Consider the following 24634-nt stretch of genomic DNA (forward strand, 5'->3'; position numbering starts at 1 on the left):
ATAAGTGTGAACTAAACAGCTCAATAGCGCCACCTGGGAAATTTCAATCACGAACAATGGCCAGTACGTGTCACCAACAGCTATGAAATTTGGTAGGCATATGTACCTTGTCAAGACACATGAAAATGTAATTGACAGCCATACTTAAAACCCAACAGGAAGTCGGCCATTTTGAATTATGTGACATATTTTCGACGATTTTGGACCGATTTTTGCACAAATTCAAACAAGCTAACCCCAGCAGAGCTCAAATTTGGCCAGGATGTACACCAGGCATGGGTGATCAAAAGTTGTCAGAATGCTCCACAAAAATCTGAGGGTGTGGAAATGACGGCTGGTGGAATTTTGACAGTTCGCCATGAAATAGGAAGCGCTGTCTAACTAGCCTGTACATGCTCCAGTCTGCCTCACACTTTATATGTGGGATCACAGTCTGGTCCTGATGACATACAAATGCCGAAATACACTCTCAGTCGCAAAACCACCTGGTGGACATGCTTGGATTCGCTGACCAGCGAGAATGCGAGGACCTGTTCAATGGTTCTTGCAGCTTTAATTTTATATTTTGGTGCATATTTTTATCCAGAAAGTACATGTAAGCCTCATTATAACTTCTGAAGTCTTGAACAAAAGGTGTGTAACGATGAAAAAAAACTCCTTTTTGTTGTCTCACTGATGAATAGAGTGGAATTTTCTGATTCATAAAAGCTGCATTTATTTCAGGTCTAACCCCTCAGAGAGTATTTTAATTGTAAGGAGAAAGTGTTTGCTTTCTTTACACTCCCTGTCTGTACAGTTGACTTTTCCTGAGACGAATGTTTGGACAAACCCTCGACCTGTTCTGCTTCCTTTGTAAGGCCGAGAACATTTCTAATCCTTCATACGAACCACCGTGACGCCGTCGTTCAGCAGCGACTCCCCGAACACCATGATGAACAGGACCTCGTTCACGTGCACCTGCTCGAACACGGCGATGACGGCGACGGGATCCACGGCGGCGATCAGGCTGCCAAACAGCAGGTACTGCAGCAGGCCGATGTCCAGGTCGCCTGAAGAGACCAGAGCTGATTTAATGAGGCTGTTTGGAGGCACAGTGAAGCAGAAATATGAAACATCTCAACAACTACTGCTTCAGTTTCCATTTCATTTGGTTTTTCATTGAAGCAATATCAAAATTACATAGATGTATTTATGTCAGTAATATTAAACAAATGTATTTCGGTCATATTAATATGAATAGATGCATGAATCACCCATGGCTCCCCCCATGTGACACCCCCACAGCGACAGCCCCAGACTGGCGGCATTCCAGCAGGTTCCTATGACGGCGTAGACCAGGATGGCTCCCATGTTGCTGAAGAACAGCTTGTTGGGCATGGAGTAGCCAGCGTCCAGGATGACCTGAGGCAGCAGGTAGAAGAAGAAGACCGTCGGGGTGAGGGTGAAGGTCTGGACCTTATCGGCCCCCCAGATGATCCCCCCCAGGATGAAGCCGAAGCAGATGAGCAGGGCGCTCTCCGGGATGATGTTGGTGACATGGTGGTTAGCCTCAATGACTGAGAGAAGAGAAAAACCAACGTTAGAACCAGAACATGGAGATTCAGAAGAACCAATAAACCTGGAACATTAGTTAGTGATTTCTGGCTTTCTGGAGGGAAAAACTCCATCCATTATCTATACACCGCTTAATCCTCACTAGGGTCATGGGGGGGGCTGGAGTCTATCCCAGCTGACTCAGGTGAAGGCAGGGGACACCCTAGACAGGTCACCAGTCTGTCACAGGGCTACATACAGAGACAAACAATCACTCTCACATTCACACCTACGGGCAATTTAGAATGATCAGTTAACCTCAGCATATTTTTGGACTGTGGGAGGAAGCCGGAGTACCCGGAGAAAACCCACGCATGCACAGGGAGAACATGCAAACTCCATGCAGAAAGATCCCGGGAAAGCCGGGACGTGAACCAGGGATCTTCTAGCTGCAAGGCGAAAGTGCTAACCACTACAGCACTGTGCAGCCCGGGAAAAAGTCAACTTTTGAAAATATACACCACTGTTCAAAAGTTTGGGGTCACTTAGAAATGTCTTTTTTTTTCAAATGCTGCATTTCTGACAATGCCTTATGGAGGAATGAACAGCCTTGGAGGAGTACTGCACTCTTTGAGTACTTCTCTAGTTAGATTTTATGTTCTGTTTGTTTTTGGTCTAGAAATATAACCTGTGAAGTATATACAAACAAACCATCAGAATATGGACTACAACTAGAAAGTCTGGAGCTGAAGTGGAGATTGGACTATAAATGTGAGAAGAAAGATAATTTGGAGAAAACAGTCTTCACAAATGTGTATTAGTAGTGAATGAACATGTACAGAGGGCCAACGTGCAGTAAAATAAACTCCTAAATGTGTATTTTGGATCTTCTCATCTGAAGGAAATCATCTTATGGAAGCAACATTTTTCAAAACTGAAATAAAACTATGATTCAGCCGTTAGTATCTTGTGTGCTGTGATGTTCCTTTGGAGCCAAGGATGAAGATTTTCTCCATAGTCATAACTTGTAGTTGAACGTCATCATGATGAATCTGGTTCTTGTCCTGAAATTCTGGTTGCAGATCGGTCTTGGTGACCAGTCATCCTCACTTGTTGTTCTTTCTCCTTGTTTCTGCTTTTCTTCTGGGTCCTCCCATCGCTTGGCTTCAAAGGTCTCCTTTCCTCGTCTGATTCTGACTCTCCAAAGTTCGTCTGTCTCAACATCTTCCCAGCTGTCGGGTCGATGTTTCTTCGTGTTGGCTTTGAGGACGTCTTTGTAGCATTTTTTCCATCCACCTCTGCTTGGTTCACCTTCTTTGAGTTGGGAGTAGACAACTTGTTTTAGTAGTCGGTCGTCGCTCATCCTGACAACGTGGCCACTCCATCTCAGCTGGTTCTGGTACTGGTTGGTTTCTTGCAGGATGCTGACGTTGATCTTGAGGATGCTTCAGAGACAGTGTTGGTAGAACTTCTTAAGTGTCTAAAGATGGTCTAGAGTCCATGTCTCTGATGCGTACAACAGCTTTGGAACTACGATTGCTTTGTAGACCACCATCTTGGAGTCAGTTCTGATGTCTTGATCCAGGAAGACTCTGATTTGCAGATGACCGAAGCTGCTGCCAGCACATTTCAGACAGTGTTGAGTTTCAAGCTCGAGAGATGACTTCGTAGGTAGCAGAAGTGGTTCATGTTTTCCACAGTTGTTCCATTGAGTTGAGTCGCTGGTGGATTGAGCATTCCTTCATTTGGTGGTGGCTGGTAGACAACTTGGGTTTCTTGACGTTGACGTTCAATCCCAGCTTTGTGTTCACGCAGTGGAAAGTGGTCAGGATTTGATGGTCTTCATAAAGCGCTGTGATGCTGTTGTTGTCTGGATGAGAGTCGATGTTCTGCTTTTACTTTTCAGGCAGGCAAAGTTGAAAATCTTTTGTAGACGACGTAGATGTCTGGTGGTCTTTGGTGATGTGAAGGACAGCTGGGTGAAGGTTGTAAAGAATGTGGGTGCCATGTCTTGTGTCTTGCATGAGGATTCATATAAAAACAGTTTGTACTCAGGTCAGAGCTGGAAAACGTCTTAAACCTGACTGTCCTGTAACTAAAGCATGAATGTAAAACTCCAGCAAAGTTGTTGAAAACTTGCAAATGATCAACAGCCAGAAAGCGTCACTGTTTCTTATGATTAACCAGCTGGAAGGAAAAATCTGAGCAGACCTGAACACAGAAGCCTGCTGGAGGCGACTCGTTAGCAGGTCGATGGAGCGTCGCTAAAGCCTATTTAATCATAAAACCTGTTAAGCTGGGGAGACTTCTGTTTCCATCTCACAAGATTCTGTCTGTTCGTCTGATCATATATACATATATATATTAAAAAAAAAAAAAAAAAAAAAATATATATATATATATATATATATATATATATATATATATATATATATATATATATATATATATATAAAAATTCTGCTCAGATTTGATCATTGGACCTCAGAAAAGCAGATTCACACGCTGAGAATCGGAATGGAAGGTCAATGCTAATAATTAATATTATACATTCTTCGCCTCTTTACATTTTAACACAGATTTTGTTGCTTTAACTGTTATATATTCAAACTTTTAAGGTCAAATGTAATTCTAAGAAGTGTACATTTCTTGTTAATCACAGTAAAAACAGAACAAACTCTTAATTACTGGTTGTTAAAGGTCCTAAAAGCTTTATTTACGACAAGAAATGCAGTCCTAGATGATCACAATAACACCTGCTGAAGTGACATTTTGGTCATTTTGTGTTAGTTTTGCATCACTTAAACTGCTGTTCAGACGAGGATACATCCCATAATACTGATGCGCACAGTTGTCTACAGAGGAAATTGACAGAAACCAGATTTATTCTTTAGATTGTGACACCTGGATGGAGGGAATTGTTTTGTTTTGCATCATTTTGTGGTATTTTTGTGTCACATTTTGGTCACTTTGTCTGACATTTTGATTGTTTTGCATCTTTTTGTGTTCATTTTGCATCACTTAAACTGCTGTTAAAACTATGATACATCCCATAATACTGATATTGAGAAAATGAACAAAACACAGAATTAGTCCTCAGTCTGTGACACTTGGATGGATTTAAACTGATCTGGGTTCAGTCTTTATCAGAACTCAGATGTGTTTCTCCTCCTAAATGTCATGGTTCTATCTGCTGGACTGATGAAGTTCTGAGGCTCAGAAATGATGGAAAAAGTCCATTAAAAAGTGATAAATCTGGACCCACCTCTATGGACTTCAAGGACCTGGAACTGTGGAAATATTCCCAGTATGAAGGTAGAACTCTGATCATTAATAAAGTTACTGGAGATAAAGAACCAGATGTTCTGAGGAGGTCAGGAAGGAACTTTAGTCCTAGTTGGTTGATTTTGTTTAATGCTGAATGCATGAGTTTTTGTTGCAATTTTGCCTGTTATGGTCATTTTGGTATTTTTTGTGGCGATTTACGTACGTTTTGTGTTGATTTTGCATATTTTTGCTGCCATATTTGAATCTTTCAGTAGTTGTGGCTCTTTTGTGGGGTGATTTTGGGTATTTTGTAGGGCTGCCACAAACGACGAATCGACGAATCGCCTGAGCACGCAATGTCATCAAAAGCGGAAGTGAGCGCGCAATGCAACAGAAATCACCGTCCGAGTGGAGCGCGGAACACGCACGGACATCCGCGCTGTATCGTGCATATATAGTATATGCATATATTATATACGCACAATACAGCGTGGACATCCGCGTTTACGATACAGCGTGGACATCCGCGCTGTAACGTGCATATACTATATATGCACGATACAGCGCGGATGTCCGTGCGTGTTCCGCGCTCCGCTCGGACTGTGATTTCTGTTGCATTGCGCGCTCACTTCCGCTTTTGATGACATTGCGTGCTCAGGCGATTCGTCGATTCGTCGTTTGTGGCAGCCCTAGTATTTTGTGGTAATTTTGACCCTTTTTGTGGTTGTTTTGCATGTTTTATGTGCCAAATTTGGGTTTTTGTCACAATTTCACCTGTTTTATGGTAGTTTTGGTCCTTTTCATGGTAAATTTGGTAGTTTTTGTGGTGATTTTCCATTTTTTTGATTACATATTCGAACATTTCAGGGTAATTTTGGCTCTTTTTGGAGTACTTTTGCAAGTTTTTTGTGCTTAACTGGAGTTTTTGTTGGAATTTTACCTGTTTTGTGGTAATTTTGGTACTTTTTGTGGTGATTTTAGGTGTTTTTGCTGACATATGTGAAACTTTCGGAGTAGTTTTGGCTCTTTTTGGGGTGATTTTGTATCTTTTTGTGGTAATTTTGGCAATTTTTGTGGTAATTTTCCAGCTTTTTTAGTTACTTAAGTTTCAGTTTTTATCAGAACTTAGATGTGTTTTTCCTCCTAAATGTCATGGTTCTATCTGCTGGACTGATGAAGTTCTGAGGCTCAGAAATGATGGAAAAGTCCATTAGAAAGTGATAAATCTGGACCCACCTCTATGGACTTCAAGGACGTGGAACTCTGGAAATATTCACAGTATGAAGGTAGGACTTTGCATGGCTTCATTTAATAAACTAACTTGATTGTAGATTAAAACATTAGGTGACTCTGAGGGAGTTTTAGTTGAACTTTTATGGAATAACGTCGGAGATGCTCTACTAACATTGCACTAATCCCTACACCATCAAAGAACTAAGTTGTGCTGAAACAATACTTCCCTCAAGAAACCCTTCTGGAGGCGCCAGTCTTTGTTTTGTTTAGTTAGAAGCAGCTTAACATTAACTTCTGTCATTTTTCTACCACATTGATGCGTTACGTACCCAGCTTAGCCAGAAAAGACACCAGGATAAACAGCGCGACTAGATACGGGGTCTCCACATGGTGCCACTTGAAGGTTACAATGGGGATCCCCGATAGGCTGGATCCATGTTCGTGTTCGCTGTGGTTCGACTCGTGTCCCGTTAACGCCGCTTCACAACTCACAGACGAGACGAAACCAATCAGCAACACCGAACCCAACAGGTGCACAAATCCACAGCGACGCATTTTATACAGAATGAATAAAAGAAACAGAATGAAGCAGGAAGTCCTTTGTTGAGGAGGTGAAAGTGTCTTCTTATCCCTCCTTATTCTGACTCCTTTTCTCCTCACTCTATTTCCTCCATCTTTGTCTTTATCCTCCCTCAGGTTGTGGTCAGCAGCAGCGCAAACTCTGGACTCAGCCTTTTATCTGTCCTCTGTGACTGAGGTTGAGTAAGTTCAGGAATTAAAGGAGGAGTTCACAAAAATAAACAAAGATTCCTGGTTATTCAGTCACGTTTGAAACCTCTCGGCTTCTCGGTGACAAATATTCTCATGAGTTTGTGTTTAGGAACATTTCCATCACCGGCCTCAGTAATGATTGACGCTGACGTTGCTCAACCTGTGGTTAAAGACTCGCCTCGACGTCCTCCACCTCTCCTAAATAAACGATTGTATCATGAAGCAGTGACTCGGTTAATAAGTTCTCCTCAGCCTGCAGGAATTACACATTTGATCCTGACTGGAGTGTCCAAAGATAGAAATAAAATCCACTCCACTGATCATTTCTGTTTCTGTAACTGGAAATTTTTCACTTCAGTCGTGAATTTTGGTTCTTTTATAGATTTATTTAAGGTCTTCTGGAAATACAACTAAATCTGTTGGATCATAAATGTCAATATTTGGTTAAATTTGTCCATTTCCACCCTAGTCCAGTTCTTCTGGTTTCAATCTTCAACTCCTCTGGACACTATACCTACCGTCAAGCATGGAGGTGGCAGTATCATTATACTATCAGTTTAACTGAAACAAGTCTGAGTCAGAAAGACCACAAATTTAGTTGAACTGCACCAATTCTGGTTCCGTTCAACTAAATTTGTGGTCTTTCTGACTCAGACTTGTTTCTTCACCAGTCCACAGGTTCTTGATGGATCTAAGTCAAGACTCTGGGGAGACCAGTGTAGAACCTTCATTCCAGCCTGATGGAACCATTTCTTTACCACTTCTGATGTGTGTTTGGGCTCATTGTCTTGTTGAAACATCCAACTGTGTCCAAGATCAACCTTCTGCTGATGGTTTTAGGTTTTCCTGAAGAATGTGGAGGTGATCCTCCTTCTTCATTATTCCATTTACTTTGTGGAAAGCTCCAGTTCCACAGAGCATGATACTGCCACCACCATGCTTGATGGTAGGTTTGGTGTTCTTGGGGTTAAAAAAAAGTCTGAGACCTGCCTAAGACAGTCCTGTCATCTTTTGTTCTTGATTTTGTCATAAGAATGGATCAACAGTGTTTGTGTAATTACTCATCACTCATCAGAAGGGGGAGACAAACGTTCAACACTACAGCACGTCGTCTGCTCGCCCAAATTCAACAAAATTGGCTGTTCAGGTTAATAGATTGTTTTTTGTGACAAAGATTGATGTATTTTGGTCATTTAATCTAATTCTGAGTTCTAGGAGTCGTTGGAAACTGAAGACTGACCTGATAAACATGGTCTTTACAAGTGGAGGGAAACTTTTAAACCTTTAACTTAAATTTTTTAATTGTAATATTCCCAGTGGACAGTAAGTTTCTTATTTATGTGGAGTGTCTGAGACTTTTCTTACTTCTAGTTGTTGTTTTCTACTTTATCTTGCTTCCCTTTTTAATTCTGGTAAATGATATAAAACATCACCAGTGTGACCTCGTGTGAACTCTTTAGGACCTTCACATCCATTAAAGAAGTCAATCTTTAGATGACCACTGCAGCGTAAAGGACTCGCCCATGTGTCTCTTTGTTGGCGCTCTGAGACTTGTTTGAAGTTCCTTTTTGTTGTTTGATTTCTTTCTTTTCTTTTGAGAAGTGTCAGCGGTTTTTCTGCTTCTCCTTTATTTGTGCAACCTTTGTCATTTCCTTTAATGAAACAACTCTGAGACGACACGGAAATCTGTCCGGCTGCTTTGTTGAACGGACTCTCAGCATCTTTGTGTGTCGATGTGATTCAGGGAAGCTGCTGCATGTTTTCTTTGTCCTGTCTGAGCAGAACGACGGACAATAGCCTCGTCGGTCTGACTGGGTTGATGATTGGAGAGTTCAGACAGGTGGGAGCCTCAAATTCATGGAAGAAAATAAAACATCAGTGTGGAGTTGATTTACACTACTGTTCAAGTGTCTGGGGCTCCCCAAGCAATTTCATGTTTTCCATGAAAACTCCCACTTTTATCCATGTGCTAACATAACTGCACAAGGGTTTACTAATCATCAATTAGCCTTTCAACACCATTAGCTAACACAATGTAGCATTAGAACACAGGAGTGATGGTTGCTGGAAATGTTCCTCTGTACCCCTATGGAGATATTCCATTAAAAATCAGCTGTTTCCAGCTAGAATAGTCATTTACCACATTAACAATGTCTACACTGGATTTATCATTCATTTAATGTTGTCTTCATTGAAAAAAATGCTTTTCTTTCAAAAATAAGGTCATTTCTAAGTAGCTCTAAACTTCTGAATGATAGTGTAGAAATAAAACCAGTCTGTAGGATGGCTTTCTTTCATCTATGTAATATTTGTAAAAACCAGGAACATCTTGTCTCAGAGTGATGCTGAGAAACTAGTCCATGCTTTATAACTTCTAGGTTGACTGTTGTAATTCCTTATTATCAGGATGTCCCAGTAATTCTTTTAAAAACCTCCAGCTGATGCAAAAAATGTTCTGACAGGAACCAGGAACCTCCCTGTAAAATCCAGGATAGACTTTAAAATCCTTCTTCTAACACATAAAACTCTTAATGACCAGCTTTTCTTTCAAAAATAAGGACATTTCTAAGTGACCCCAAACTGCTCAAGTGTACATGAATTAAAGTTGCTTTAAAATTAATTAGAGTTGCTCTGAAATGAATTAAAGTTGCTCTATATTAATAAAAATTGCTCTATGAGTTGAGTCAGTTTTAATCTTGTCACCTCTGAACCTTCCAGCAGGTTTCAAATTCATGTTATCTTTAATAAATTACCAATAAGTCACCATTTTTCAGGTCTGGAAGAAACAGAGACAGAAAGTATTGTTGGATTCCCACCTTTCCAATGGCGCTTTAACAAATCTAAGATGTAAATTTAGGATATTTCATCAAAATCGCTTTATTCTCATCAAAATATTAACAAAAATTCCATCACATTCTGCAAAAAAGAAAAAAATTCTGTGTTCCTTGATAGAAATGTGGATCCATTAGTGACTCAGCTGAGACCAACAATCATGTGACTAAAGTTCAGGAAGTTTTCAGCTGAACTGCAGGACGTGTTTCCACAGAACGGACAGGAGACTAAGTAGTATAAAAATATAAACAGGTAAATATCTGTAGCTTTTTTTCCCAAAAGAACTGTTGGATTCTCAGCCCTAGTGAGTGCTGATGGTTCTGTTGAACTTGTTTCTTTTATCTCTTTCCAGAGATACCAGTAGAGATCTGTTCTCTCTTGGTTGTATGTCTGGCATAGATTTCAAAAACTGTTCATTTCCCAATTAGACACAATTTTACCTATAATGCCGAGTTGCGACCATCACTAGAGTGCTGGTGTAAAGTTTGCGTCAAATGTTGGCCAGCTGATTAGTTTGATCTCCCTTTGAATTTTTCATTTCTTTACCATTTCCCTCCACACTTTGAGTATATGGAAGCATTTTATGTTTAAAATGTTGAATTATTCAACATATCAGCAAGTTTAGGAGGATTTTTTTCACCTTTAATTCAAATAAAAGGCATTATTTGGTTTTCTACAGCAGGGGTGTTCAACAAGCGGCCCGTGGGCCAAAAGTGGTCCTCCAGAGGGTCCAATCCAGTCCTCAAAGTGTAAAAATTCCAGAGAAGACATTAACTGCAGATTGTAAATTAGTAAAACTATAAATTTAAAATCATTTCTAGACCATGACAAGTTGTTTGGATCAGAAAGTAAAATACTGGATTACTCATTGTTCTTTTGTCATTTTGTGTCTCATTTTTGTAATATTTTGTCTTGTTTTTGTTGTTTTTTTTGTCTTTTTTTGTCTTATTTTTGTTATCTTGTCTTTTGTTTTATTTGTTGTTTTGTGTAAAGTTTTTGTTGTTTTGTGCTTTTTTGTCTCATTTTGTCGTTTGTCCATTTGTTGGCGCTTTGTTTCTCGCTTTTGTCATTTTGTGTCTCATTTTTGTAATATTTTGTCTCGTTTTTGTTGTTTCTTGTCTTTTTTTGTTTGACTTTTGTGGTTGTGATCCTCCAGTAAATCCTCTATGGTTCAGTTCCAGGTGACTAAATGTTGTGTTTCTTTGGAGACACTTTGTGATCTGGAAGTTGTAATGTGGAAATGATGAACTGAGACATTTCAGGTTGTTCATGATGTTTAGTAAAAAGATAATTCTTTAAATATGAACATTTCTGCACTAAAACAAAGGAACCATTAGGAGTTGTGGTTATTTCTAGGTTATTCTGCTGTGGCTTTACTGGTTTTACTGGTCCGGTCCACTGCAGATCAGACTGGACTGGATGTGGAACCTGGACTAAGACGAATTTGACTCTCCTGGTTTTCTACAGTGCACATGTCGCTTTTTAGAACATTGCTAGGGCTGAAGTTGAGGTTTTTTTCATGGTTTTGCTCATCTGACCCGCCTAAACTCTTAATATAACAACAAAATCTAATTTTATCTGCATCATGTGTTTACTGGGTGAGGTCCAAAGTGACACATTTCACTGCTTCACGTGACAAAACCACAGTCTTAAGGTGCTTCCAGAGAGAAATAACCTTCATCTGTTCACCTCACTGTGCACAAAACCATGACTGAAAGGCTCCAGTTGGAGGACGGTGACTGTTGAGTAGATTTATTAGATCGTTAGTTAATGAGGTTGAAGAGTTCATGCTGATGGTGGAGGCTAAATGTGCTTATCAGGAGGATTTATGGACTTTTGGTGTGTCAATAATGGCTCCACAGTTGCAGAATTTTGTCTTTTTTGCCGAATCTGATGCAACCCGTTTATTTTTTGGTCAAACTTTCAAAGAGACGTCGAGAAAAAAGCATTTTTAAAATGAAATAACATGATTTTAATCTCAGATTTGGAAAGTTGAGAATCCAATGGTTCTTTTGGAATAAAAGGCTGTAGATATTTACTTATTTATATTTTTATACTACTTAGTCTCCTGTCTGTTCTGTGGAAACACGTCCTGCAGTTCAGCTGAAAACTCCCTGAAGTTTAGTCACATGATTTTTGGTCTCAGCTGAGTCACTAATGGATCCATATTTCTATCAAGGAACGCAGAATTTTTTCTTTTTTGCAGAATCTGATGCAGCTAGTTTATCTTTGTTAATTTTTTTATGAGAGTAAAGTGATTTTGACGAAATATCCTAAATTTTAAGCTTAGATTTGTTAAAGAACCGTCAGAAAGGTGGAATCCAACAATACTTTCTGTTTCTAAAGTTTTCAGACCTGATAAATGTGGATTTATTGGTAATTTATTAAAGATAACATGACTATAAAACCCTGGCAGGTTTGGTTCAGATGTGACAAAACTGACTCAACTCAAAACATGTTACATATGTTACATAACATGCTAATATAGAGCAACTTTAACCAATATAGAGCAACTTCAACTAATTTAGAGCAACTTTAACTAATGTAGAGCAACTTTAACTAATATAGAGCAACTTTAACAAATATAGAGCAACTTTAACTAATATAGAGCAACTTTAACTAATATAGAGCAACTTTACCTAATGTAGAGCAACTTTAATTTGTTTTAGAGCAACTTTAACTAATATAGAGCAACTTTAACCAATGTAGAGCAACTTCAACTAATATAGAGCAACTTCAACTAATATAGAGCAACTTTAACTAATATAGAGCAACTTTAACAAATATAGAGCAACTTTAACTAATATAGAGCAACTTTAACTAATATAGAGCAACTTTAACTAATATAGAGCAACTTTAACTAATATAGAACAACTTTAACTAATATAGAGCAACTTTAACTAATATAGAGCAACTTTAACTAATACAGAGCAACTTTAACTAATATAGAGCAACTTTAACTAATATAGAGCAACTTTAACTAATATAGAACAACTTTAACTAATATAGAGCAACTTTAAATAAGATAGAGCAACTTTAATTAATACAGAGCAACTTTAACTAATATAGAGCAACTTTAATTAATATAGAGCAATTTTAACTAATATAGAGCAACTTTAACCAATATAGAGCAACTTCAACTAATTTAGAGCAACTTTAACTAATATAGAGCAACTTTAACTAATATAGAGCAACTTTAACAAATATAGAGCAACTTTAACTAATATAGAGCAACTTTAACTAATATAGAGCAACTTTAACTAATATAGAGCAACTTTAATTTGTTTTAGAGCAACTTTAACATAGAGCAACTTTATTTAATGTAGAGAAACTTTAAAATAGAACAACTTCAACTAATTTAGAGCAACTTTAACTAATATAGAGCAACTTCAACTAATTTAGAGCAACTTCAACTAATATAGAGCAACTTTAAATAAGATAGAGCAAGTTTAATTAATACAGAGCAACTTTAACTAATATAGAGCAACTTTAATTAATATAGAGCAACTTTAATTAATACAGAGCAACTTTAACTAATATAGAGCAACTTTAACTAATATAGAGCAACTTTAACCAATATAGAGCAACTTTAACTAATATAGAGCAACTTTAACTAATATAGAGCAACTTTAACCAATATAGAACAACTTCAACTAATATAGAGCAACTTTAAATAAGATAGAGCAACTTTAACTAATATAGAGCAACTTTAACTAATATAGAGCAACTTTAACCAATATAGAGCAACTTTAACTAATATAGAGCAACTTTACCTAATGTAGAGCAACTTTAATTTGTTTTAGAGCAACTTTAACATAGAGCAACTTTATTTAATGTAGAGAAACTTTAAAATAGAACAACTTCAACTAATATAGAGCAACTTTAAATAAGATAGAGCAACTTTAAATAAGAGAGCAACTTTAATTAATACACAGCAACTTTAACTAATATAGAGCAACTTTAACTAATATAGAGCAACTTTAACTAATATAGAGCAACTTTAAATAAGATAGAGCAACTTTAATTCGTGTACATTACCGTTCAAAATCTCCTCCACAAACTCATTTACTTGGAGAGACTTCTGCTAGAAAAACATCACTCTCTATTTCATAACTCCTAAACAAAAATCTAGACAAATGAGGACCCCACTGCCATGCTGGGGATAATAATGGTGGACTATTTATTCTGGTCTTGTCCTCTGATCAGGCTGTTTTGGGAGGAAGTGTCCTTAATATGTCCTTCCCCAGACTACACCTCGGACTTCCCCTGGGGGATCTAAACAAGAACGACACATATTTACTAAAGATCTTCAAGTTATCATGACATGCTGGCTTCAAAAACACGACCTTCTGTTGACACCTTTATGAATATTATGAATCAGTTCCATGATATGGAGCAGATCACTGATAATCTGAGGCTACAAATGGACGTAGGGAAGGATCCTGGGGGAAATGGACCCTTTTCTTAGCCCAGTAACTTCAAAAATGCTTTAACCTGGGGTCTATACAGACACATTTGTACTGTGTGAGAATTCATACAGGTGGACAGATGAAGATGCGTGTATGTATTTATTTTGTTTATTTATTTTTATGTAAGTTGTGACTCCTTGACCTCATTGTTTGTGCTATGTATATATTATCCATGTTTATAGTAAAAATAAGAAAAATGAAGTTCAAAAAAGAGACACAAAATGGCAAAAATGAGACGAAAAGCAAGCAGAATAAGACAAAATATTCTAAAAAAAAATGAGACAGAAAACACCAAAATGAGAAATAGAATGACAAAAAGTGGACAAACAATGAGAAACAAAATGTCTAAAATATATACAAACAACACAAGCGATACAAAAAGGTAACAAAAAACAATAAAAATAAGAAACAAAATGGCAAAAACGAGAAACAAAACGACAAAAACAAGAAACAAAACAAGAAAAAAAACAACAAAAGCCAGAAACAAAATGACCAAAACATGAGACTAAAGACAAAAATCAGACAAAAAAAGACAAAGAACAACAAAAATAAGACAAAATATTACAAAAATGAGACACAAAATGACAAAAGCGAGAAACAAAATGACTACAATATAGACAACACAAAACGAGACAAAAACGAGACACAAAACAACTAAAACATGAGACAAACGACAAAAGTCAGACAAAAAAAAGACAAAAATCAACAAAGCAAGATGGAATATTACAAAAATGAGACACAAAACAACAAATTAACAATGAACAATCTAGTATTTTACTTCATGATCAAAACAACATCATGGTCTAGAAATTATTTTAAATTCATAGTTTTACTAATTTGCAATCTGCAGTTAATGTCTTCTCTGGAATTTTTACACTTTGAGGGCTGGATTGGACCCTCTGGAGGACCACTTTTGGCCCGCGGGCCTCATGTTGGACACCAGTGGTCTAGAAAACCAGGTGTGACAGCAAATCTTTTTTTAAAAAAGCCTTTTATCTGAATTAAAGTTGAAAAAATTCCACCTAAACTTGCTGATATGTCGAATAATTCTGTTTTAAAGATAAAAAGCTTCCAGATGAAATATTCACACAGCTGAACTCTAACGAGGTCTTTAGGTTGATCACACTCAAGTGGTTTAATTGTCCATTGTGCTTTGAAAGACTCTGAGAAGAGAGAGCGGTGGAAGAAAGAACGCTCTGTGAATGTGTGGAGAGGAAATCTGATCTTAGCAGAGCTGGTGCTATTGTGTGCCGTCAGAATAAAGTCAACATTAGCGGCGTAAACACTCTGGAGGTTGGTCTGAGTCGGATTAATCATGTTTCAGGAGGAACGTCTGCTTCAGAAACACGTTTGAATCCTGCAGGAAACGTTTCATTGGTTCAGGCTGAAAAGTCAAACATTTATTCATCATCTTCGTCCATAAAGGTTTAATCCACTTCAGACGTGTCGTGTAAATGTTTGCTTTTCTTTCTCTAATGTTTTTGATTACACACTTTAAACTGCGAACTGTTGGAGCTTTGTGGGTTTTGGTTCAAAACTTCTGCAAACTAAGTCTCGGCTTGAGTTACTTTTAAGAGAACCGTTGGCCGGTTTTAAAGACATTTCATCTTTTAAAAATCACCAAATCACCTGAGGACTGGTGAAGAAATAAGTCTGAGTCAGAAAGACAACAAATTTAGCTGAACTGAACTGATTAGAGGAGTCAAAGATAAACCAGAAGATTGAAACCAGAAGAACCGAACTGAGGAGGAAATAGACTGGTTTTAGATGTGTTGAACTTTCTTTAGGTGTTGGACTATCTTTAGGAGTAGTTCAGGTCTGGGTTTTGGTCCTGATTTTGCACTGGTTTTTGACTTTTTGAGGACTGGATTCAGATTGTCTTAGGCGGGCCTCAGACTTTCCTTTAACCCCAAGAACACCAAACCTACCATCAAGCATGGAGGTGGCAGTATCATGCTCTGGGGCTTTCTACAAGTGCTCCTGGACTGGTTTCAGACTGTATGTTGGACTGGTTCTGGACTTTCTTGGGACTGGTTTATGTTTGGTTTCAGTCTTGATTCTCCTAGGTTTGGATGTGATTTAAAGTTGGTTTGGGACTTATTTTACTCTGGATCTGGTCCTGGATGAGGACTGGTTTCAGACTGTCTTGGGCGGGTTTTGGACTTTTTAGGAGTAGTTTAGGTTTGGTCTTGTCCAGATTTTGTACTGTTTTTTGACTTTTTAGGACTAATTTCACACTGTTTCTAAAACCGGTTTCAGTTTTGGTTTTGGACAGGTTGAAGTTTGATCTTGGTCCTGGTTTTAGACCTTCTTAGGACTGGTTTCAGACTGTCTTGGAAGGGTCTTTTGTTAACCCCAAGAACACCAAACCTACCATCAAGCATGGTGGTGGCAGTATCATGCTCTATGGAACTGGAGCGTTACACAAAGTGAATGGAAGAATGAAGAAGGAGGATTACAACCTTGGAGGAGGACTGCACTCTCTGAGGGCTTTTCTTCTTATTAATGTTGCATAAATCACAGAACTTAGCCTAAATAACATATATACTGCACAATAAAATACAGTACAACACAATAAGACTTTATTAACCCTCATGTCGTCCTGCGGGTCAAAATTGACCCATTTTAAAGTTTGAAAATGTGGACAAAAAATATTTTCACAGTGAAACTTCTGATGTCCACATTTTCAACATTTTTGGGAAATTTTTGAACGTTTTTTGGTGGAAAAAAAAGAAATGTTAGAAATGTTTCTTAAGAACATTCACAAAAAAAATGAACCAAAATCCAGCAAATTTCGCTGGATTTTGGTTGATTTTTTGTGAATGTTCTTAAAGAAAATAGAAGTTTTACTGATATATATGTAATCACTTTAGATAGGATTTTTTTGGGAAGATTTTCACTCATTTTTTGAAAATATTTACAAGAATGTTCTTGCCACATTTGGGTATTTTTTTTAAAATAAAATTTTTAAGGGAAACTTTTAAGGAATTATTGTAATTTTCTTACTGAAGTTTTTGCAAATTTTCAGAAATTTGGGGAATTTTTTTGCAGAATTTTTTGAATTTTTTCAGACATGGAAGCAATATTTTTTGGTGCCCATAAATGAGGACAACGGGAAGGTTAATCCTACATATTGGGTGAACTTCAAATTGTTTCGACAGCAAAGGGGTTAGTGCAAATATTTAAGAAAAATCAGTAAAAATTTGAAAAACTAAACCAAAAATCTGCATAACTACTAGTCAAGATTGGATATGCCAATACTGCACTCATCCCGTCTGGATTATTGTAACTCCCTCATTTCTGGCATTCCTGTAAAGCTCCTCTGTCGCCTCCAACTTGTCCAGCAGCTCGACTTCTTACTGGTTTTAACAGACGACTTCCCATCACACCTATCCTGCTTCCTTCCACTGGCTCCCTGTTTGTTTTAGAATTGATTTTAAGATTTCCCTGATCCCTTTCAAAACTCGCCAGGGTCTCGCCCCAAGCTATGTGATCTATTGACCCCTTATACAAACAAGAAAAGCACTCAACTCTTCCTGTTTGCAAAATTCAGCTTTTGTCTTCAGATTCTGAGGATTCATGGCATGCTAACTTAAAGATTCAGACATCTCTGAGTTCTCTCATCATGTTGTTCTGGTTCCACAGAGCAGCAGGACTTTATACTGAAAAATGAACCACAGTGAAGAAAAATGAGACTGAAGAACTATCAAGTCCAGAACCTGCTTGGAGTAGGAATTTTTCTCTACACAGACCTCCAGATCATCCATGCTATGAGTCTCTGTTAGCAGAACTACCCTCTGTGGAGGTTTCCATCACTCAGCAGCTCTAAAACCTCAAACTGACCTTTTTACTGTAACAACCTGCAGAACAACAGAAAACATCAGCTGCTGCATGTGGTTCCACTGTTTGGTTATCTACAGTCACTTCCTGCGTCACACACACAAGACCACAGCCCCGTATTTACGTCTGCAGTCATGTACACAAACACACACTCGTATGCATGCTCCTTCATTTACATTGTCCACACGGCTGCAGCCCATTTACATCTGTTGTGTATACAGGAGTTGCTAATGACAATGTTTTGTGATCGCAACAGGACCAGGAGGACAAGGAGCTTCATCTGGGTGATTCTCAGCAGAGGTCAGACCACATCTAAAACACAGGTCACTCAGAAACCACAGGTGGAGGTTTCATCTGAATATTATATATTATATAATTGGCCCCGGCTTAGGACTGGTTTCAGACTGTCTTGGGCAGGTCTTGGACTTTCTTTAGGAGTAGTTCAGGTCTGGTTCTGGTCCTGATTTTCCACTGGTTTTAGACCTTTAAAGGACTGGGTTCAGACTGTCTTAGGCAGGTCTCAGACTTTTACAACCCCAAGAACACCAAACCTACAATCAAGCATGGAGGTGGCAGTATCATGCTCTGGGGCTTTCTACAAGTGCTTCTGGACTGGTTTCAGGCTGTATGTTGGACTGGCTCTGGACTGTTTTGGGACTGGTTTCTGTTTGGTTTCAGTCCTGGTTCCCCTGGTTTAGGATTTATTTTACTCTGAATCTGGTCCTGGGTGAGGACTGGTTTCAGACGGTCTTAGGTGGGTCTTGGACTTTTTTGTTTGAGTGGTTTAGGGTTGGTTTTGTCCAGATATTGTGCTGGTTTTTGACCTTTTTTTAGGACTAGTTTCATACTATTTCTAAAACTGGTTTCAGCTTTGGTTGTTGACTGGTCACTCAGAAACCACGGGTGGAGGTTTCATCTGAATATTATATATTTCAGACTGAATTCTGACTGGTTCTGAACATTTCTTTGGACTGGTTTAGGTTTGGTTCTGGTCCTGGTCTTAGACCTTTTAAGGACTGGTTTCAGATTTTCTTGGTCTTTTTTATACCCCAAGAACACCAAACCTACCACCAAGCATGGTGGTGGCAGTATCATGCTCTATGGAACTGGAGCTTTACACAAAGTAAATGGAAGAACGAAGAAGGAGGATCACCTCCACATTCCTCAGGAAAACCTAAAACTATCAGCAGAAGGTTGATCTTGGACGATGTTTCAACAAGACAATGAGCCCAAACACACATCAGACGTGGTAAAGAAATGGTTCCATCAGGCTGGAATGAAGGTTCTAGACTGGTCTCCCCAAAGTCCTGACTTAGACCCATCAAGAACCTGTGGACTGATGAAGAAACAAGTCAGAGACAGAAAGACGGCAAATTTAGTGGAACTGCACCAATTCTGGTGAGTCAGTTAAATTGATAATATAATGATACTGCCACCTCCATGCTTGACGGTAGGTATAGTGTCCAGAGAAGTCAAAGATAAACCAGAAGATTGTGCTAGGATTTTTTTTAAGGTAGTACTAACTGAACACTGAAATTGATATCACATATGAGTACTACAATATTGATATTAATAACCATTTGTTGTGTAATTAATGTATGAGTTGTGTTGACCTGAATAGAGAGAGAGCATTAACCCTAGGATCTGAAGGGTTAAATACATGATGGACAGAGACAGACAGGTCAGGCTGGAAAGCTACAACTGCACACACACACATATCAGTACAAAGAGTGTCTTCACGCACACGCGCACACGCACACGCACACACACACACACACCAAAAAGATAGAGAGGTTGGCTTTGCTTCATAGTATATTCCTATTTCCTTACAAGGTAACAACTAATTGCACCGAACCTGGTAAACTCAAGGTTGTTTAAGGGAGGAAACCGTAATAATCTTTTCTATGAGAAACCACCAGTAGCTCCATCACATCTCAGCTAACAAAGGAATAAGACTAACAGGTAGAGAGCGGAAAGAAGTTCCTGGTGATTGGATGAATCATATGCCAGAGATATGGACATATCTGTGCACCAGCTAATGAGAGAACTAAGTCTAAACCATGGTTTATCCCCACCTTTAGCCAATCACATTGCAATATTTGAATGATATGTTTGTGTTCTATAACCAATCACATTTCACCATACTGTATAAAATGTTCTGTTCATATCAGACTTTATCCTTTTCTGGGAGACTGTTCCAAACAGAAAAGGTGCTTGTGCAAGATTCTTTTGAGACACTGATATTAGAAAATAAACAGCTTAATTGGAGAGAAGTAGTTTGTCTTCTATTTCAAAAAACAAACACGCTCAACAATTGAAACCAGAAGAACTAAACTGAGGAGGAAATGGGCAAATTTAACCAAATATTGACATTTCTGTTTGTATATTTGTGAACCAGCAGATTGAGTCATTTTTTCAGAAGACCTTTAATAAATCTATGAAAGAATCAAATTGGGGTTTTTTTGTGCTTTTTCAGATCTTTGCTGAGCTCCTCAGACTTTCCCACTGTAGAGTTTGAGTCTAATGAGTGGATCTAATGGATTCTATTTAAACTGATTCAGAGGAGTCACCTGCTGTAGTCAATCCAAATCATCGAAAATCCAATCGGAGCAACTTAATTTCTTAAAATTTTCCCAGATTAAAAATATATCTTTGTAGTTATGCATTAAAAATATAGTAAAACTTGTGTTTGTGACATTCTGGTAATTAAGTACAAAATTTCCTTTTAAAGAACATAGAAAAACTAGTTGGAAGCACTTAATAATTATGACTAAACAACTTAAAGATTTGTGTTTATGCTGCAAACCAACTTGGGATTCTACTTAACAACACCTTTGATTGAAGAGGAAAACATAATGCCACCAACTCAATGTAGCTTGTTGGTTGAACATAATTTTCTTAGATGTTGTCATTACTCCAAAAAAAAAGAGAGTACACAAAAAAAACACTCTGTTTAAAAAAATCTAATTTGAACAATTCAATCTTTTTAAAAAATATTTGCCAACTTAAAAGACTTGCATTCATAATTCTGGTAGTTGAGTACAAAATATACTCTAAAAAAACACAGAAAAACTAGTTGGAAGAATTTAATAATTATGAGTAAACAACTTAAAGATTTGTGTTTATGCTTCCAATCATTAAGTGATTAAAAACACCTTTGATTGAAGAGGAAAAGCTAATTCCATGAACATAGCTTGTTGGTCGGACATTATTTACTTTGAAGTTGTCATGACTCAAAAAGAAAGATGGTACTCAAAGAAAAACACTGGTAAAGAAAATCTAATTGGAACAATTAAATTTTTTAAATGTTTACCAACTTAAAAACTTGTGTTTTGGTCCAGACAGGTACAGGAGTGGAAAAGCAAAATCTAATTCCACCAACTAAATGTAGCTTGTTGGTTGAACATAATTTTATCAGAAGTTGTCTGAACTCATAAAGATTGATGCAACTTAATATTTACGAGTAAACAGCTTAAAGACTTATGATCCTGCTTAAAAACAAAACCTTTGATTGAAGAGGAAAATCTAATCCGACCAACTCACCGTACCTTGTAGATTGAACATAATTTCATTAGAAGTTGTCTGAACTCACAAAGATTGATGCAAATTAATAACTAAGAGTAAGCAACTCAAAAGTTTGTGTTTATGTTTCCATCCATTAGGTGATTAAAAACACCTTTGATTGAAGACAAAAATCTAATTCGACCAACTCAATATGGCTTTTTGGTTGGACATAATTTGGTTAGGCGTTGTCATGACAAAAAAAGAGTGCACTCAAAGAAAAACACTGGTAAAGAAAATCTAATTGCACCAAATTAATTTTTTAAAATTTTTTTCAACTTAAAAAACTTGTGTTTTGATCCAGACAGGTACAAGAGTGGAAGAGGAAAATCTAATTCCACGAACTCAACATGGCTTGTTGGTTGAACATAATTTCATTAGAAGTTGTCTGAACTCATAAAGATTGATGCAACTTAATATTTATGAGTAAACAACTAAAAGACTTGGGATTCTGCTTAAAAAACACCTTTGATTTAAGAGGAAAATCTAATTCCACCAACTCAATGAAGCTTGTTGGTTGAACATAAATTACTTAGAAGTTGTCTGAACTCAACCATTTTGATTTACTGAACCCAAACATTTTAGGACTCACTGAGTTTGCAGATCCAGCTGACCAGGATCCAGAGGGCCACCAGGTAAGGGGTGGAGACATGATGCCACTTCCAGGACACGATGGGCAGGGTGGTGATGGGGCCTCCTCCGTGACCCGAACTCGAGTCGTGACCCGAACTCGAGTCGTGACCCGAACTCGAGTCGTGACCCGAACTCGTCGAATCGTGACCCGAACTCGTCGAATCATGACCTGAACTCGAGTCGTGACCCGAACTCGTCCCATTCCCCGAGTCCGAGCTGGAGGTGCCTACATGGTCGTTGCTCGGCGTCGGGTCCTGATGCTGGTCCTCGCTGGCCGAACATCTGGACGCCACCAACGCGACGCAGAGAAGAAGAACAAACCTCCGAGTCGCTGTCATGTTGGATAAAAGTTCACCAAAGTGTAGAAGAAAGTTCCTCCTCCTGGTTCTGCTCAGGCTTCCCTCACTGGGCTCCTACCTGAGTCCACACCTGTACCTGTCCGGAGCATGATGGCCCTCTGTGCTCACCTGTCCGACCAGGATACACCTTTTCCCATCAGGCGAGGCTCAGCCCATCCTGATTTCTGCTGTCTCTCTCTCCTCCCACTCTGAACCCAGACCAGCTTGTTTGGCCACTTAGCTCAAAGGTACTTTTGGTGTTCGGTTATAACTGTGTGCTTTATGGTCTCACACTGAATTAACTATTTTTACTGCCCTTCCTTGTTTTACACACTTCTGAGGCTCTTATGTAACCTATAGGAAAGAAATGTTAATGTTATCACAAATAACACGCCTTGAAATAAATTCCACTGAGGCTGGTATTTATTTAAAGGAAAAATACACTTTTAGAAACTGGGCTCAGTTTCTCTCATCAGGATTGCATTATCACTGTCAAAAATGCCGTTTATTTACTGTATTTTTAAATTAATTTCCTTTTATTTTACAGAATTCCTATGTTTTGCTTATAAACTGATAAAATCCTTGGAAAAACGATTAACATTAACCTTACTATATATATATATATATATATATATATATATATATATATATATATATATATATATATAAACAATCAAATCAAATGAAAAATCTGTACTTGTTTTACTGCATTTAAATCTGCTGAGTATCATCATTTTACAGATGTTTGCTATTAATTCAAAGTAAAAATAGGTGCATTAATAATTTTAAAATGATAAATAATTAAAAATAATAATAATTATCTTACAAGTTGTCCATGTTTTGGTAAATTATAAATAATATCTAGTAAAATCACAAAAAACAGGTGTTAATTTACATGGTAAATATTAAACTTTTTTTTACAAATAGTATGTTGGGTTTTTTTTTTTACAATATATTTTACTGTATTTAAATCTAAAGTATCATCATTTTACAGATATTTGCTATTATTTGAAAGTAAATATAGGTGTATTAATTATTTTAAAATGGTAAATAATTTTTAAAAACTTATTATTTTACAAGTTGTCCATATTTTGGTAAATTATGATTAATATCTAGTAAAATCAGAGAAAAAAGGTGTTAATTTACATTGTAATGGTAAAATTAAAAAAAAATATTAAAATACTATTTTTTATAAATTTTTTTTCATTTACTGCATTTAAATCTGCAAAAAAATATATAATTATTTTACTAATATTTGCTGTTAGAAAGGCTGTGTATATTAGGGTCTGGAAAATGGTAAAGTACCCGTTTTATATTATTATTTTACAGAGATTTCATGTTTTGAAAAATTAAATCACAGAAAATAAATTATAACTGCACAAAAAATATTTTATTCTTTTCCAACATTTAAGCGTAAAGTTATAGAATTTTTACTGTATTTAAATGAGCAAAAGATATAATTATCAAAACAAAAATGGGCATATATTAATTATTGAAAAATTTTTTAATCTTTTTTTCTGAACAAACCACAACTGTAAATAAATCAAAAATATTTTTAGTTTAACGGTAGTTATTTTCTAACATTTAAGCGTAAAATTACAGGATTTTTACTGCATTGAGACAGAAAAAAAGTAGAAAATTATTATCATTAATCATGATTTTACAGATACTTGAAATAAAAAATTGACTCAAAAATGGTAAATCATGTTTTAACTGTTATTTCACAGATTTTCTTTTTTTAAAATTACAAATAATATCTGATAAAAGTCACAACATTAAATACAGTATCTAAATGAGGTTTTACTGGTTTTCCTCCAGTAAAGATGACATGGAGGTGAGCTGACCCTGGGTTTTACTGGAGCATCCCTCCACCAGCCCCTCGCTGTCATGTTGAGCCTCCTTATGGTGGCCACCATAAGGAGTGTTTACGGAGACGTTCAGTCATTAATCAGCCTCCAGTCAGCTGAAATCCTCCCAGTCAACATTTAAACACCACATCAGCTCCACTTCTTCATGAATAGATCATTTATTCTTCCAGGAGGAAATGTGAAGAAATCTGGGTCTTTCCAGAAACTCAGCATTTCATAGGAATCCTGTTAAACAAATGTACACAGGAGAGAAAAGTTCTTTCCTCAAGTGAGTTTAACAGGATTTTCT

The 24634-nt window shown here is 37.3% G+C and overlaps 1 protein-coding gene across 3 annotated transcripts in view; it reads right to left on the bottom strand.

Moving 5' to 3' along the window:
- LOC111586623 (sodium/hydrogen exchanger 3) overlaps window positions 1–22619 on the bottom strand; it is a 32129-nt gene extending 9510 nt beyond the window's left edge. The window contains exons 1-3 of one of the 3 annotated variants that reach the window (XM_035942091.2): window positions 22099–22619; window positions 1254–1556; window positions 889–1049 (exon numbers count right to left, since the gene is read on the bottom strand). In XM_035942091.2, coding sequence (XP_035797984.2) covers window positions 889–1049; window positions 1254–1556; window positions 22099–22477 — 843 coding nt within the window. In that variant the 5' untranslated portion in view covers window positions 22478–22619. Of the gene's footprint in view, window positions 1–888; window positions 1050–1253; window positions 1557–6362; window positions 6744–22098 lie in introns of those variants that run through there. The other 2 variants (XM_023296384.3, XM_023296385.3) reach the window with 2 other exon arrangements.
- Window positions 22620–24634: the final 2015 nt, after the last annotated feature.

The sequence above is a fragment of the Amphiprion ocellaris genome, chromosome 15 (genome assembly GCF_022539595.1).
Source record: "Amphiprion ocellaris isolate individual 3 ecotype Okinawa chromosome 15, ASM2253959v1, whole genome shotgun sequence".
Lineage (NCBI taxonomy): Eukaryota > Metazoa > Chordata > Actinopteri > Pomacentridae > Amphiprion > Amphiprion ocellaris.